This window comes from Mercenaria mercenaria, chromosome 13 (genome assembly GCF_021730395.1).
Source record: "Mercenaria mercenaria strain notata chromosome 13, MADL_Memer_1, whole genome shotgun sequence".
Classification (NCBI taxonomy): Eukaryota; Metazoa; Mollusca; class Bivalvia; order Venerida; family Veneridae; genus Mercenaria; species Mercenaria mercenaria.
This window is the reverse complement of record NC_069373.1, coordinates 35262074-35279577: the sequence shown is the minus strand read 5'-3', so window position 1 is coordinate 35279577 and position 17504 is coordinate 35262074. Positions and strand designations below refer to the sequence as shown.

The following is a 17504-nucleotide window of genomic DNA, read 5'->3' as shown; positions in this document are numbered from 1 at the left end:
CACATGTCTCCCTAAAAGCGTAGTTAAGTAATAGGCATGAAGTCAACTGAGGACAGGAGCAAACATCAAAGAAACACTGATAGTCGGCTTTACTAAGAGACAAATGTAATAGGGATCATCTACTCGGCATGTCTAATCACCCCATGAAGTTACAACGTTCTGGGTCAAATGGTTCTCAAGTTATTGATCAGAAATGGTTTTTCATGTTCTGGTCCCTTTGACCTTGACATTTGATCAAGTGACCCCAAAATCAATAGGGGTCATGCACTCTGCATGTCCAATCATCCTATGAAGTTTCAACACTCTGGATCAAGTGGTTCTCAAGTTATTCATCGGAGAAGTATTCCATGTTCAGGCCTCTGTGGCTCTGACCTTTGATGGAGAGACCCCCAAAACAATAGGGGTCATTTACTCTGTAAGTCCAATCACCCTATGAAGTTTGAAGGATCTGAGTAAATTTGTTCCCAAGTTATTGATTGGAAACAGTTTTCCATGTTCTGGCCCCTGTGACTTTGACCCTTCATCAAGTGACCCCAAAATCAATTTGGGTACCTGCATGTCTAATTATCTATTAGGTTTCAATATTCTGGGTCAAGTGGTTCTCAAGTTATTGCTTGGAAACAGTTTTCCATGTTCAGACCCCTGTGACCAAGTTCTGACCCCTGTGACCTTAGCCTTTGGTTGAGTGACCCCTAAAATTGATAGGGGTCACCTATTCTGCATGTCCAATCATTCTCTGAAGTTTCAACATTCTGGATCAAGTGATTCTCAAGTTATTGATTGGAAACAGTTTTCCATGTTCATGCTCCTTTGACCTTGATCTTTGATCCAGTGACCCCAAAAACATTAGGGGTCTTCTACTCTATATTAGTCCTATCACCCTATGAAGTTTGAAGGTTCTGTGTGATATGTTTCTCAAGTTATTAATTGTGCTTAATTTTTCAAGTTCTGACCCAGTGACCTTGACCTTTGTTCCTGTGACCCTAAAATCAATAGAGGTCTACTCTACATGTCTAAACATTCTATGAAGTTTTAAATATCTGGGTTAAGCGTTTCTCAAGTAATTATCAGAAACGGTTTTCCATGGTCAGACCCAATTGTTACCTTGACCTTTGATGGAGTGACCTCCAAAAACAATTGGGGTCATTTACTCAATACATGTAAGCTCTATTATCCTATGAAGTTTAAAGGATCTAGGTTAAATGGTTCTCCAGTTATTGATCGGAAATAAAGTGTGATGGACAGACAGGGAAAACAAACAAGAGCTGTCGGATGACAGCGCGCTCGACTATTCGAAGAATTGATTGAAGAATGGGGTCAAAATATTTCCATAGATTTTCAGACTAAACAAAAAAATGGATTAAACAAAAAATGTTCCTGTATTTGTGGACTTCGATTAGTCTTGCACTAAATGGCAATGTGTGACCATGATGGCAAATATGTTAAGTTATATGTTAGGCAAAACATGGACTTATATGAAAAATTTAACTAATTTCTAAGTCCAAAAAGGGCCATAATTCAGTCAAAATAGTTGACAGAGGTATGTACTCTTGCCTACAGATGGAAATCATGTTGATAAACTAGTGTTAAAAGTTTCAAAGCCACAGTTTAAACAATTTTGACAAAACGCTGACTTGTAACAAAAAACTGAACAAATTTCAAAGTCCAAAAAGGGCCATAATTCAGTGAAAATAATTGTCAGAGTTATGTACTCTTGCCTACAGATGGAAATCATAATGATAAACAAGTGTTTAAAGTTTAAAAGCCATATGTCAAATAGTCTTGACAAAACATGGACATTTACAAAACAGAACCAATTTCCAAGTTCAAAAAGGGCCATAATTCAGCCAAAAAAGATGAGAGAGTTACGTACTCTTGCCTATTGATAGAGACTATTATACTGAACAAGATATAAAAGTTTCAAAGCCATATGTCAAACACTTTACACAAAATATAAACTGGTACGAAAAACTTAACCAAGATTTCTAAGTCAAAAGGGGCCATAATTCAGTCAAAATGCTTGATGGAGTTATGTACTCTTGCCTACAACTGGACATTGTGATGGTAAACAAGTGTTGAAAGTTTCAAAGCTTTATCTCAAAAGACTTTGTCAAAATGTGGACTGGTACGAAAAACTTAACCAAGATTTCTAAGTCAAAAAGGGGCCATAATTCAACCAAAATGCTTGATGGAGTTATGTACTCTTGCCTACAACTGAACATGGTGATGGTAAACAAGTGTTGAAAGTTTCAAAGCTTTATCTCAAAAGACTTTGTCAAAATATGAACTGGTACGAAAAACTTAACCAAGATTTCTAAGTCAAAAGGGGCCATAATTCAGTCAAAATGCTTGACAGAGTTATGTACTCTTGCCTATAACTGGACATGGTGATGGTAAACAAGTGTTGAAAGTTTCAAAGCTTTATCTCAAAAGACTTTGTCAAAATGTGGACTGGTACGAAAAACTTAACCAGGGTGTGACGCCGACGCCGACGCCGTGGTGAGTAGGATAGCTCTACTTATTCTTCGAATAGTCGAGCTAAAAAATATGTCTATCCCAGTTGGTGGGGAGAGGGACATAAAATTAATGTACAGAGTAAAACCTCAGTTGGTGGGGAGAGGGACATAAAATTAATGTACAGAGTAAAACAGGGACATAAAATTAATGTACAGAGTGAAACCCCAGTTGGTGGGGAGAGGGACATAAAATTAATGTACAGAGTAAAACAGGGACATAAAATTAATGTACAGAGTGAAACCTCAGTTGGTGGGGAGAGGGACATAAATTTTATGTACAGAGTAAAACAGGGACATAAAATTAATGTACAGAGTGAAACCCCAGTTGGTTGGAAGAGGGACATAAATTTTATGTACAGAGTAAAACAGGGACATAAAGTTAATGTACAGAGTAAAATTGAAATGAGAACATAGAGAATAAAAAGTTGTAATTATTCAGTAAATTTAATTCTTATTTTATATCAGCTTCCAAAATTAATTATGCATGTATCTAATTCAACATTTTACACAACTAGATGCCCACGGGCAACATGTCGAGCCCGCCAGCTGTCAGAAGGACTAGGAGTTGCACATGACACCCTGTCTCATTGAGGCAAACATTTATGCCAAAAGGGCTCCAGATAAGATGCGTATTAGCGTAAATTACGCTTAAAAATAATGCATATACGCATGTCTGCTAATTTTTTAGCGTATAAAAACCTACATGAAATTACAGAAACACATGCAGTGACTTTTTACTAGCGTAAACAAAATCTGAATCGTCTGGATGCTTTTCATAACAGAGCACGATCGGCATTCATTCTGCCACATTGAAAGTACAAAGGCATTGAATGGTACTCTATAAACCTAGGTTAAACTATATTATTCACTCAATGTGAGCGTAAATCAAATTGTTGGGAATTAATATTGATGGTAAGGTAGTGTATTTTAAAGCGATGTTGATTTGAAATATCAACTTCCGGTGTGGAGTAAACAACAACATATCTCTTTCTAAGAATGTATGAAGTGAATAAATGTGCTACGCATTCTTTAAACCAACAACAAATGATTCCCAAAACATGATGGTTAAAGGTATCTATTGGATTTGGCAGCGAGTGTGAAGCCAAAGCAAGCCAATGGAGAAAAAGGAGCAAAAACTTGAATGCTGAATTGAAACTGAACTGCAAACAAAGCCATGGGTATTACACCCAATAGATATGTTATAAAACTGATTTCTGTTCTTACTCATTTACACATTTTCAGGAGTAAAATTACTCCTAGTCAATTTCAGATGTTACCATTTTACCCATTTGCAAGAATTATGATGAGTAAATACTCTCAGGCCAAAAAAATTATCTGGAGCCCTGCCAAATCAAAAATGATTGCAAAAAGTTACAATATAAGTTATTTATAGTAACAACAAAGGGAGGTAAATCTTTAATAAAATCAAAGTCCACATAAAAATTCTTACCAGTAGAGATAGGTCAAAATTCATCTCAAAATTGGATGTAACATGCATACTGTATTACAAAAAAAGTGGTCTTGATTTTTCCCTACGACCAGTAATAAAAAAGTTACAATATAAGCTATTTATAGTAACAACAAAGGGAAGTAATTCTAGGTATTTGCACATGACACTCCGTCTCATGACGGCGAACAATTGTGCCAAGTTACATCAAAATCCCTCCATGCATGAAAAAGAAATGCTCCGGACAAAGTCATTCTTGTATCTGACCTTTGACCTCTAAGTGTGACCTTGACCTTAGACCTAGGGCCCTGGTTCTTGCACACGACACTCCGTCACATGGTTGTGAACATTTGTGCCAAGTTACATCAAAATTCCTCCATGCATGAAGAAGAAATGCTGTGGACAAAGTCATAATTGAATTTAACCTTTGACCTCCAAGTGTGACCTTGACCTTTCAGATAGGAACATGCAGTCTGCACATGACACTCTGTCTCACTGAGGTTAACATTCAAACCAAATATAAATGAGATTGCTCCATGCAGATCAAAGTTATGGTCTGGACAAACAAATCCGGATGGTCACACGCACGGACGGACGGACACACGCACGCACATTCACCGAACAGCCATTTGGACAACTACATGTATGTCTTCGCTTCCGCAAGCGGGCTCGACAATAAATTACTGAATGGACCAAATCCTGAATATAACATTTTAGTGCTTAACAATGACAGCCTAAGAAAGTGTGATCAGACACAAAATAGCGAATAATCATACCACTTCCAAATGGAGGGATATTCATCCCACCTGTAATTTGCAAAATACACAATTGGTCTACATCTTGTATGTCAAATTAGTAAGATTTAGCTGTTTCTTGAAACCAAACACAATGTTCTTCTGTATAAATAAACTTAATAATTCATTAACTAAGCTGTGTGTGTGAACTATGGCACTTTCTCACATTTTATTAGGCTAGCGAAAATAATTCATTTTTTTTTATCAACATAAAATTTCTTAATTTTCTGTTTTTGTTTCTTATTATATCCCTTTATGGTGATGACTGTTTAAGTTCAAGTGCAATATTGAAAATAGTGCCAGTATATTATGTAATTATGGAGACTTTTTGACATCACCTTTATCTGTTTTGATTTTTGAAATTAAAAATCTTATGGGAATGTAAGGTTTAGGTGTATATCATCAAAACACAGAAATATTTGATAAACATTACAACATCTTTACAAACAATCTACCTGACTGTTATGCCATATTGTAGTTAAAATACTCTGAACAAGAGCTGTCTCCATAGGATGACACATGCCCCTGATGGCACTTTGAATGAATAGTTATGGCCGATGTTAGAGTTTAGGACCTTTGACCTACGGAGCTGGGTCTTGCGCGCGACACGTCGTCTTACTGTGTCACACATTCATGCTGATTATTTTAAAATCCATGCATGAATGACAATGATATGGACCGGACACGCCCATCAATGCACTATCATGAAAAATGACCTTTAATGTCTAAGTGTGACCTTGACCTTTGAGCTACGGACTTGGGTCTTGCGTGCGACACATCGTCTTACTGTGGTACACATTCATGCCAAGTTATTTGAAAATCCATCCATCAATGACAAAGATATGGACCGGACACGCCCATCAATGCACTATCCTTTAACGTCTAAGTGTGACCTTGACCTTTGAGCTACGGACCTGGGTCTTGCGGGCGACACGTCGTCTTACTGTGGTACACATTCATGCCAAGTTATTTGAAAATCCATCCATCGATGACAAAGATATGGACCGGACACGCCCATCAATGCACTATCCTTTAATGTCTAAGTGTGACCTTGACCTTTGAGCTACGGGCCTGGGTCTTGCGCGCGACATGTCGTCTTACTGTGGTACACATTCATGCCAAGTTATTTGAAAATCCATCCATCGATGACAAAGATATGGACCGGACACGAAAATTGCAGACAGACTGACAGACAGACTGACAGACCGACAGACGGTTCAAAAACTACATGCCTCCCTTTGGGGGCATAAAAAGTTGTCCCCCTTTAAAAATGATTACCATTTGTAAAGAAATAAAAATAAACAATGCCTGAAAACTAGGTTCCACCAAGTTATTTGAAATTTCAGCATTTGGACATTACTGCAAATGCATCAAAAATACAAAGTGAAGATATAAACAGTTCTTTGAAACTTGTGTGTTTTTAAAGGCGTTGAACTGTCTGAACTGGCGGCCCCTTTAGTATGCAGTACTTTTCCAGAATTCAATGTATATATCCGTATACTGACAATTGTTTTGTAGAGTAATATATATGTTTTAAACGCTATTCAATTTCCATGTGAAACAACATTTTCTTTCTATAATTGGATTTTGTTTGAATTGTTTTTCTGAAAATGTAAGCTAAGCATTATTATTATTATGCTCACAGGAAATATTGTATTATTGTTCCAATATTTAATGGTAAAAAGGGACGGGGATATCAGAAAGAATGAATTCAATAATTCTTCTTTTGTTAAGCACATACTCCAAACTTTTACAAATATAAGAGGTAATATTTATCAAAAGTAGGATTTGAAATGAAATTGAGAAATTTGATGTTCATAACATAACATGCGGCAGCCAAATCATAATCAAAGCCATTGTTGGAATTTCTAGTTGCATAGTTTTAGCTCATAGCGTGTTAGAAAGTGCCAATACTTCTCAGACAGCTGCTTTGATGATGTACTTGTTTATTTTTAGAGAAACAAAAAATGTGTTTGCTTTCAAGATACAGCTAAATCTTTCCTTCAAATGCACAAAAATTCTTCCAATTTCATTCCGAAGTAAGTGATACCACATGCACTATACCAAAGTTTAAGGAACTTGTCCGAACCACATTCATTTTAAACCGATAAATCCGAGCAATAGCAAACAAACACAAGTTCTGAGTAAACAATTGTAGGTGAGCAAACTATTTTTAACATTAAAAGCTTTTTATTTCAACAGTTTAAGGAATTTTATTCGGACTTTGTACTTCAAGGCCAAACTGAAAATCAGCTGGAACATATTTTCTGAAATAATACTTGGTTACTGTTAAAATACTTGGGATGAGCCTTTGTTTTTAAACAGGGTAAGTTAGAGACTTTTCTCAGTAGTCTTTCACCTGTCTAAAGTGTTAATCATAATGTTTTGCTTTTGCATGTGTCTGAGGTTCACCACCAACAACACGGTAGGAATGTAAGAATATGAAGGTAGGGGAAAGGTATACAAGTCCTTATAAGGCATTTATAAACATAAAAATGACTGCCACAATGGCCCTAGATCGCTCTTCTGAGTTACACTGCTTGCTTGAACAGTTTTTGTAGACGGTTTTGCAAGGAAAATGTCTGAAAAATTATTAGTTAATTATTAGTTTGTATTTATAACTTAATATGGACATAGACCAAGTGTGTGAAATAATCTTATAACGGGACCAGCAGTTTCTGACAAGACTTTTGAAGTTTCCACTATATACATATAAGGAAAAGTGACCAAACTCCCTTGAGGCCATGTTTTTGATGAATCAGAATAATATGAACAATCATGGTAGAGGGTAGCACAAAACCACTTGTGTGGAATTATTTTAAATAGGACCAGCAGCTTCTGAAAAGAAGATTTGTAAAGTTTCCACTATATACACAGAGTTCTTGATAAGGATGCATACTGCATTTTCAAGCACATTTTTCATAAATAAGGCATTTGAAACAGTATTTGTGCATACTGACATGCACTGACCAATGGAGATGTTGTCTGAAAAAAAAAGTGTAGATATATGGACCGCCAACTGATGACAGACAGTTAAATGACCATTATAGCTCACCCCGAACACTTCGTGTTCAGGTGAGCTAAAAAACGTAATTACTTTTAAATTTTAAACTCAAATAAAATAAAACAGGAGGCAAGTCAGATTACGTACAATTTATATCTGAGTTTATATTGGAGAGCATGGGAATACTTACGAGACTGTACAACAGTGTGATACTCAGGGACATGAAGCAGGATCACTCTATCATTATCTTTGTGGATGTTACCCCAGTACCCTGAAATACATAGAACAATTTCTGTAGACGTAACATCAGTACACAGAAATCTAAACAATTTCTGTGATGTTAGACCTAAGTATGAACAATTTCTGCAGACGTTAGACCAGTATGAACAATGTCTGTATGGTAGACCAGTACCCTGAAATACACAGAATTAACAATTTCTGCGGATGTTACACCAGTACCCTTAAATACAAAACAATTTTTATGGATGTTACACTTAAGTATCCTGAAATTGTGTTCTATGGATGTTGTGTGTCAAACCGCAAGAACTGCTCACTGACTCTCTTGAGAAACTGCTGTCGTAACACTAAGTTCATGGTAGTCTGATCAACACTTTCTATGTTTATCAATATAATTTGATTATAAATATTAGCATTTTCAACAAAGTTTTAAAAACATATATAAAATATAAATTTACAAAAAAATCTAAAAATGATGCTGCAATTGCGGCGAGTGCTATGGAACCCATTTGAAATTCGTGTGTATAACTGGTCTTCAAACTGGTATGGTTTATTTTATGTCAGATCAAAAGAAAAATGGATTAAATCAGGTATATTAAAGCAAAAGGAGAGTTTGTAGCATGTGAAAAGATGCAGATATAGTGTGAAAGATTTCTGGCATGATTTCTGGTTTCATTTCAATACACTTTCATTTAGTTGCCAGTGTATAAAAATACAAGATATAGTATCACTTTGTGTGTGTAAACCGTTCACAGCAGCACATGATTCTGAATCATAATGTCATAATGTATGTTACAGTGGAGATAATTAAATCTCTTATATCATTAATCACCACATACATGTATATCGGACACATACATTTTACAGAATAATCTATTAGCATCTCTTGACACTTATTAGAATATACTTCTCTATCTTCTGTTAAATCTACTTTTTCCGTAGCACAAGTTTTTTTCTGAGTTCTCTATAAATATAGGACAGCACCAGTGATATTACACACCCTGCTAAAGAATTTGAAATGTTTTAAATTTTCAAAATATCTCAGTTTTGAATTTATCATCAAAAGGAGTAAGTTTCATTGTAAATTTCAGCCATTTTTGACAACAAAACTAAACAAGACCTGTTTGACTATTCAAAATCGCTCAACAAGATATTAAAATAAGGTATTATCATACAACTAAGTGTGAAAGTGGGGTTGGGAAGAGGTGGGGGTTCAATTTAAGGGGTGTAATGTGGGGTAGGTATGGGGTATGAGGATGGAATCTAAGGAATCATATATATGATACTAAAAAATATTAAATGTAAATAACTGGGTGTGGGTGGGGGGAGAGGTGTCCATGTGTGTGTGGGTGGGGGGTGGGGTTGTGCATGTGGGGGTAGGGTATGAAGGATATTAAGGAAGGGGGATATGATGTGTGATGAATACAAAAAAAATCAGATTGAAAGGGAGTATAGGCTGATCACTACCAAATAGAATGTAAGCCTCCGCAGGTCTAGTCACAAGTAGTCCAAATATAAATAGTACTAATCTTTTTTCCTTTCCTAGTGCATTTTCTCGGCAGCAACGTGCTTACTTTTACCCTACCGCGTTTCAGTATGTATCACTTTGCATTCTAATGAAATCGGCATGTTCCTATTGCCTGCTAGATAAAAATGGCGGCGTAAGAATTTAATGTCACGAAAAGAGAAATTGAAAGAAGCGAGAAGTAGTAAAATCAGCGGGTTGTGTTTAACGAACTGTAGTTTTCTTATATAAAAGTTAACACCCCCTTTTCTTTTTCTTTTTCTAAAGTAGCGATCTAGTTCTTTATGGGAATTTAAGTCTCTGAAAATCTGATATGCTAGAAAATGTCGAAACACCGTTATGAAGTGAGTGGATTTTATATGAAATAAAGAACAGCTGGATTAAGTGGTGTTCAGCCTATACTGTGTGCAGAGGAGTGGAGTGGGGGATATAGAAGATGGTACAACACCAAGTGTCATTCAAAATACTTCTACACTAGATCATTTCACACTTACATTTATACAAAAATTCATACCAGTAATTTAAGTGGTGACTCTGCATGTCATTATACTACAAATTATTCAATGAAGCGAATAATATAATACAATATTGAAGTAACAGTACTAAATACATAAATTACCAGTTGTATCACATCGATGTATTCATGTAGAAAATTACCCTTACACGTGAAGCTGCTTCTTCAGTTGGAAGAAATCTGAGTATCTTCATTTACGAACAGTTTGGTATAAGACATATACATGTACTAGTTGTATATCTGAGTATTCTGACCTTGTGACATAATAAAAGAAATGACCTCAAACAAGAGTTTGTACTCAATTATACTTACAAAAAGTAAGTATACTAACAGATCATAAAATAACCGCTAATTTATGAGTAAATTACAATTCATCCTACTCAATATGACAAAATCATTTTGTGCTTTTACACCATCAGGTACAATTTAAAAATATCAAATGGATTTTCAAGTATGCTTTAAAAAATATACATGTGTGTTGAACACTGTTCTGGTTAACTCCAAACCCCTAAGTCCATGGCATATCAGACCCTCGTCAGACCACAGCTGGAATACAGCTCCTAAGTCTGGTCTCCATACACACAAACCCAAATAGACCAAACAGAAGCAGTTGGGCTATGTCCGACTTTGACCGCCCCTCAAATGTCACCAACATGCTATACAGTCTAAAATGGTGCAGGCTAGATCTCTGGTGCTTTGACTCCAGAGTCTCTCTTATATATAAAATCTAAAGTCAGCTGGTTGCAATCCTCATGGAAGATTGTCTCATCCACTCACCAGGCAATCATGCCATTATCATCTGCTGTCTTACAGGTTAATCTCTGCAACCACTAACTACTACTCCTTTTCACCCCCCAAGGACTATAGTCCAGGGTTTTTATCATTATTTGTATCAAGGAATAATTTCTTATAAATAAGCAATCAGGTCCTGATGTAAACAGATCATAATTAAAATGGTATTTTCGAAACTCCTGTAAAAACAACTGATTCACTTGAATCATAATGTCATAATGTATGTTACAGTGGAGATAATTAAATCTCTTATATCATTAATCACCACATACATGTATATCGGACGCATACATTTTACAGAATAATCTATTAGCATCTCTTGACACTTATTAGAATATACTTCTCTATCTTCTGTTAAAGCTACTTTTTCCATAGCACAAGTTTTTTTCTGATTTCTCTATAAATATAGGACAGCACCAGTGATATTACACACCCTGCTAAAGAATTTGAAATGTTTTAAATTTTCAAAATATCTCAGTTTTGAATTTATCATCAAAATGAGTAAGTTTCATTGTAAATTTCAGCCATTTTTGACAACAAAACTAAACAAGACCTGTTTGACTATTCAAAATCACTCAACAAGATATTAAAATAAGGTATTATCATACAACTAAGTGTGAAAGTGGGGTTGGGGAGAGGTGGGGGTTCAATTTAAGGGTGTAATGTGGGGTAGGTATGGGGTATGAGGATGGAATCTAAGGAATCATATATATGATACTAAAAAATATTAAATGTAAATAACTGGGTGTGGGTGGGGGGAGAGGTGTCCATGTGTGTGTGTGGGTGGGGGGGGTTGTGCATGTGGGGGTAGGGTATGAAGGATATTAAGGAAGGGGGATATGATGTAAGTGTGATGAATACAAAAAAATCAGATTGAAAGGGAGTATACTGTGTGCAGAGGAGTGGAGTGGGGGATATAGAAGATGGTACAACACCAAGTGTCATTCAAAATACTTCTATACTAGATCATTTCACACTTAAATTTATACAAAAATTCATACCAGCAATTTAAGTGGTGACTCTGCATGTCATTATACTACAAATTATTCAATGAAGCGAATAATATAATACAATATTGAAGTAACAGTACTAAATACATAAATTACCAGTTGTATCACATCGATGTATTCATGTAGAAAATTACCCTTACACATGTGAAGCTGCTTCTTCAGTTGGAAGAAATCTGAGTATCTTCATTTACGAACAGTTTTAATAAGACATATACATGTACTAGTTGTACATCTGAGTATTCTGACCTTGTGACGTAATGAAAGAAATGACCTCAAACAAGAGTTTGTACTCAATTATACTTACAAAAAGTAAGTATACTAACAGATCATAAAATAACCGCTAATTTATGAGTAAATTACAATTCATCCTACTCAATATGACAAAATCATTTTGTGCTTTTACACCATCAGGTACAATTTAAAAATATCAAATGGATTTTCAAGTATGCTTTAAAAAATATACATGTGTGTTGAACACTGTTCTGGTTAACTCCAAACCTCTAAGTCCATGGCATATCAGATCCTCGTCAGACCACAGCTGGAATACAGCTCCAAAGTCTGGTCTCCATACACACAAACCCAAATAGACCAAACAGAAGCAGTTGGGCTATGTCCGACTTTGACCGCCCCTCAAATGTCAACAACATGCTATACAGTCTAAAATGGTGCAGGCTAGATCTCTGGTGCTTTGACTCCAGAGTCTCTCTAGACATAAAATCTAAAGTCAGCTGGTTGCAATCCTCATGGAAGATTGTCTCATCCACTCACCAGGCAAGCATGCCATTATCATCTGCTGTCTTACAGGTTAATCTCTGCAACCACTAACTACTACTCCTTTTCACCCCCCAAGGACTATAGTCCAGGGTTTTTATCATTATTTGTATCAAGGAATAATTTCTTATAAATAAGCAATCAGGTCCTGATGTAAACAGATCATAATTAAAATGGTATTTTCGAAACTCCTGTAAAAACAACTGATTCACTTGAATCATAATGTCATAATGTATGTTACAGTGGAGATAATTAAATCTCTTATATCATTAATCACCACATACATGTATATCGGACGCATACATTTTACAGAATAATCTATTAGCATCTCTTGACACTTATTAGAATATACTTCTCTATCTTCTGTTAAAGCTACTTTTTCCATAGCACAAGTTTTTTTCTGATTTCTCTATAAATATAGGACAGCACCAGTGATATTACACACCCTGCTAAAGAATTTGAAATGTTTTAAATTTTCAAAATATCTCAGTTTTGAATTTATCATCAAAATGAGTAAGTTTCATTGTAAATTTCAGCCATTTTTGACAACAAAACTAAACAAGACCTGTTTGACTATTCAAAATCACTCAACAAGATATTAAAATAAGGTATTATCATACAACTAAGTGTGAAAGTGGGGTTGGGGAGAGGTGGGGGTTCAATTTAAGGGGTGTAATGTGGGGTAGGTATGGGGTATGAGGATGGAATCTAAGGAATCATATATATGATACTAAAAAATATTAAATGTAAATAACTTGGTGTGGGTGGGGGGAGAGGTGTCCATGTGTGTGTGGGTTGGGGGGGGGGTTGTGCATGTGGGGGTAGGGTATGAAGGATATTAAGGAAGGGGGATATGATGTAAGTGTGATGAATACAAAAAAAATCAGATTGAAAGGGAGTATACTGTGTGCAGAGGAGTGGAGTGGGGGATATAGAAGATGGTACAACACCAAGTGTCATTCAAAATACTTCTACACTAGATCATTTCACACTTAAATTTATACAAAAATTCATACCAGCAATTTAAGTGGTGACTCTGCATGTCATTATACTACAAATTATTCAATGAAGCGAATAATATAATACAATATTGAAGTAACAGTACTAAATACATAAATTACCAGATGTATCACATCGATGTATTCATGTAGAAAATTACCCTTACACATGTGAAGCTGCTTCTTCAGTTGGAAGAAATCTGAGTATCTTCATTTACGAACAGTTTTAATAAGACATATACATGTACTAGTTGTACATCTGAGTATTCTGACCTTGTGACGTAATGAAAGAAATGACCTCAAACAAGAGTTTGTACTCAATTATACTTACAAAAAGTAAGTATACTAACGGATCATAAAATAACTGCTAATTTATGAGTAAATTACAATTCATCCTACTCAATATGACAAAATCATTTTGTGCTTTTACACCATCAGGTACAATTTAAAAATATCAAATGGATTTTCAAGTATGCTTTAAAAAATATACATGTGTGTTGAACACTGTTCTGGTTAACTCCAAACCCCTAAGTCCATGGCATATCAGACCCTCGTCAGACCACAGCTGGAATACAGCTCCGAAGTCTGGTCTCCATACACACAAACCCAAATAGACCAAACAGAAGCAGTTGGGCTATGTCCGACTTTGACAGCCCCGCAAGTGTCACCAACATGCTATACAGTCTAAAATGGTGCAGGCTAGATCTCTGGTGCTTTGACTCCAGAGTCTCTCTTATATATAAAATCTAAAGTCAGCTGGTTGCAATCCTCATGGAAGATTGTCTCATCCACTCACCAGGCAATCATGCCATTATCATCTGCTGTCTTACAGGTTAATCTCTGCAACCACTTACTACTACTCCTTTTCACCCCCCAAGGACTATAGTCCAGGGTTTTTATCATTATTTGTATCACGGAATAATTTCTTATAAATAAGCGATCAGGTCCTGATGTAAACAGATCATAATTAAAATGGTATTTTCGAAACTCCTGTAAAAACAACTGATTCACAGCCGATTCTAACCGATGGATTCAATTGGCAATTGGTTAATAATGAAAACCCTGATAGTTCTAAGTGCTGAACACTGTTAGAACTTATAATAGTTGAACTGGACTATAGCCCTATGGAATAATCTTCCACCAGACATTCCCTTTCTTGCAACCTTTGAGCAGTTCAATGCCGCTGTTTGCAACATTGAACACACCACCATATTTACCTTGTTCTTCACCCGTTTTTTATTATTTTGTAAATATGTGTACATGCTTAAACTATACAACTGGAACCAATTAATGCAGCTGATCTCACTAGTTCATGAATGCTGAAAATACATGCATTTGACTCATAAATGCTTGTCAATTAAGTTCATTTGCAAACAAAACATACTGTAATCCTTTCCAAAGTACAGCCAAATCCAACATGTCCAAGAAAGAAATAGTGCAGCAGTGCAGCCTGATTTGCGCATGAAAATTGCTTGTTTTCCCAACAGACCTTAATATACCTATGTTGTAAATGATAGAAACTGAAGTCCAGACAACAGATATTTAATTTTAATCAATTAAAATCTATCACAAACAAATCAAGACAGAAAATATACTGATTTTACCCTTTTTTCTCTAAGTTTTTAAAAACAAAATTGGGTTGTCAGAATGTCTGCTCGCAGATTTTTTATGAACATTTCTCCAAATTTATTTGAATAAGATGTATCTGTCATGGTAAAATAAAATATCAGATACTTTCAGATGCTGGCAAGGTTAAGCAGCATTTCACCACAGAAATATTTGGTAAACAAACAACATCTTTAACAACAATCTACCTGTCCAATACATGTTTAATTGTACTGTCCCAAATAAAGTTCTGGATACTTAACATATTTTCAAAAAATTGTCCTCCTTTAAAAATTAATGCCATTTGTAAAGAGATAAAAGTACACAATGGCTGAAAACTACATTCAATAATCCTAGTTATATGAAATTTCAGCACTGAGACATTGTTGCAAATGCATCAGAACGAAAATGTGTAAAAGTTCTTTAAAAATGGTGTTTTTAAAGATGCCGAACTGTTCAAAAATGGTAGCCCCTTTAGTTTATACATAATTTATTTTAGGTTGATTGTGAAGGAAGTTCTACAACTTATATTAATCACTCTCGACACCTCATTCCTTATGGAATCCATCGCCACGAGGGTATGAGAGAAGATGCCAGTTTCCCCTTTTAATGCTGAGCGCCAAGCAAGGGAGCTTAGTAACTGGTACCATTTTTCACATCTTTGGTATGACGCGACCAGGGATCAAACCCACGACCTGCACTTGAAGCGGACGCTCTACCACTAGGCTATTGAGGCAGTTAGCCCCTTTAAGCAGTCCTTTTCTGGAATTCAGTGCATATATCAGTAAACTAGCAATAATTGTTTTGTACATAGAGTAAAATGTGTGTTTTATATCATAATCTTGAATCTTTCACTGGTTGAATGTACAGATCTATGGAATTATCTGGTTTGAGGTTTACTGTTTTGAGTGACTTGGTGGATGGAAATATCTGACTCAATGGTTAACTGTTTAGGCTGTAACAAGGCACTACCCAATCACGAAAAAAACAGTTACCCGAGAGCCAGATATTCCATCTGCACCTTCAAATAGTGATAGATTCTTTTTCTTGCATTCCTATTCTTTAATAACAAAAAATGTAGTACAACTAGAATTGTGACATGGATGCCCCCCACCCCCACACTGTGCCATCCTCTATCATGTGTCTATAGGAGAGATCGCCGTGACGTCACACATTAACATCTGTTTATCTGGTGGTGGGCAAAACAAATGTTTTTACGTTGTTTGTGCATGGGATCGGAATTTTTAATTTTTAATAACTTTTTCGCTCATTTACGGATTTTCAAAATTCAGGAAGTTTTGAAATAATTACAATTTTCATATTTTCATATTCAAATATCTTTTTAAAATGAATAACTGTTTTGAATGACGTATAATTTTAAACGGGCATAGTGATGTTCAAAACTTCTTTAGGAAAACACTCTAAGGTACTAATTTAATGAGAAAACAATTCTGCCTGTTGCAGACGACTCTTTTTCTTAGTTGATCTAAACTGACGTAAAAACATGTTTTACAATTCTGTATTACCCTCAGTATTATTTAAGAAATTTAACCGATTTCTGTTATATAATTGTTAATTCAGTAGAGATGAAAATGCCAGCATTTTGCACACAAGGAAGCAATTCATAAGATAAAATCGGCGCGGCGACATTATAGTGCATAGTTGCGTCAAAAAGTATAACGACAGCAACAGAATCTGCATGTGGGTGTGACTAGATGTAAACATTAATTTTCGCTAAGATAGATTTTATTGCGTATTATATTATTGTTATATTTGGCAGTTACACATTAAATTAGATACTAGTCCACATGATCACGTGATTAACAGGTAATAAATTTTCAATCGAACGGAGATGTCTGTATGTACATTAACAGGACTGAATTTGACTGCTTTGTTTCAAACAAGGTAGTGTTCATTGTTATTTTTGGTGCACAGATTTGTTGCATTTCATACCAAACTAGTGTCCGAATATTTAAGCACTCTGAAGGTCAATTTGGACGGCTTTTACTGGCCCACTTCAGATGACGTTTTCTATGATGAAATCAGCAATATCCTGTTTTCTCATATTCGCGGGGGCCTAAGGGGTTGTTTTTATTCCCAGTAACAGATTAACCATTTCATAAATAGCATTTGGGTGTTATTTTGTAGAAAATTCACTTGTCTTTCAGATGGAGTCATAAAATGTTACAGAAATTATCCCATTTAATTATTTTCTTATTGTATTTGATACCACCCTCACCAGCAGAAATGGACCATGTCACCGAGGTTCTCGTATTCCCGTGGATTTAGAT

The 17504-nt window shown here is 35.5% G+C and overlaps 1 protein-coding gene across 2 annotated transcripts in view; it reads right to left on the bottom strand.

Annotated features, from left to right (window-relative positions):
• LOC123528869 (universal stress protein Sll1388-like) overlaps window positions 1–17504 on the bottom strand; it is a 48612-nt gene that overhangs the window by 29118 nt on the left and 1990 nt on the right. Inside the window, exons 2-3 of one of the 2 annotated variants that reach the window (XM_053521538.1) lie at window positions 7952–8032; window positions 4740–4769 (exon numbers count right to left, since the gene is read on the bottom strand). In XM_053521538.1, coding sequence (XP_053377513.1) covers window positions 4740–4769; window positions 7952–8032 — 111 coding nt within the window. The remainder of the gene's footprint in view (window positions 1–4739; window positions 4770–7951; window positions 8033–17504) is intronic. The other variant, XM_045308915.2, reaches the window with a different exon arrangement.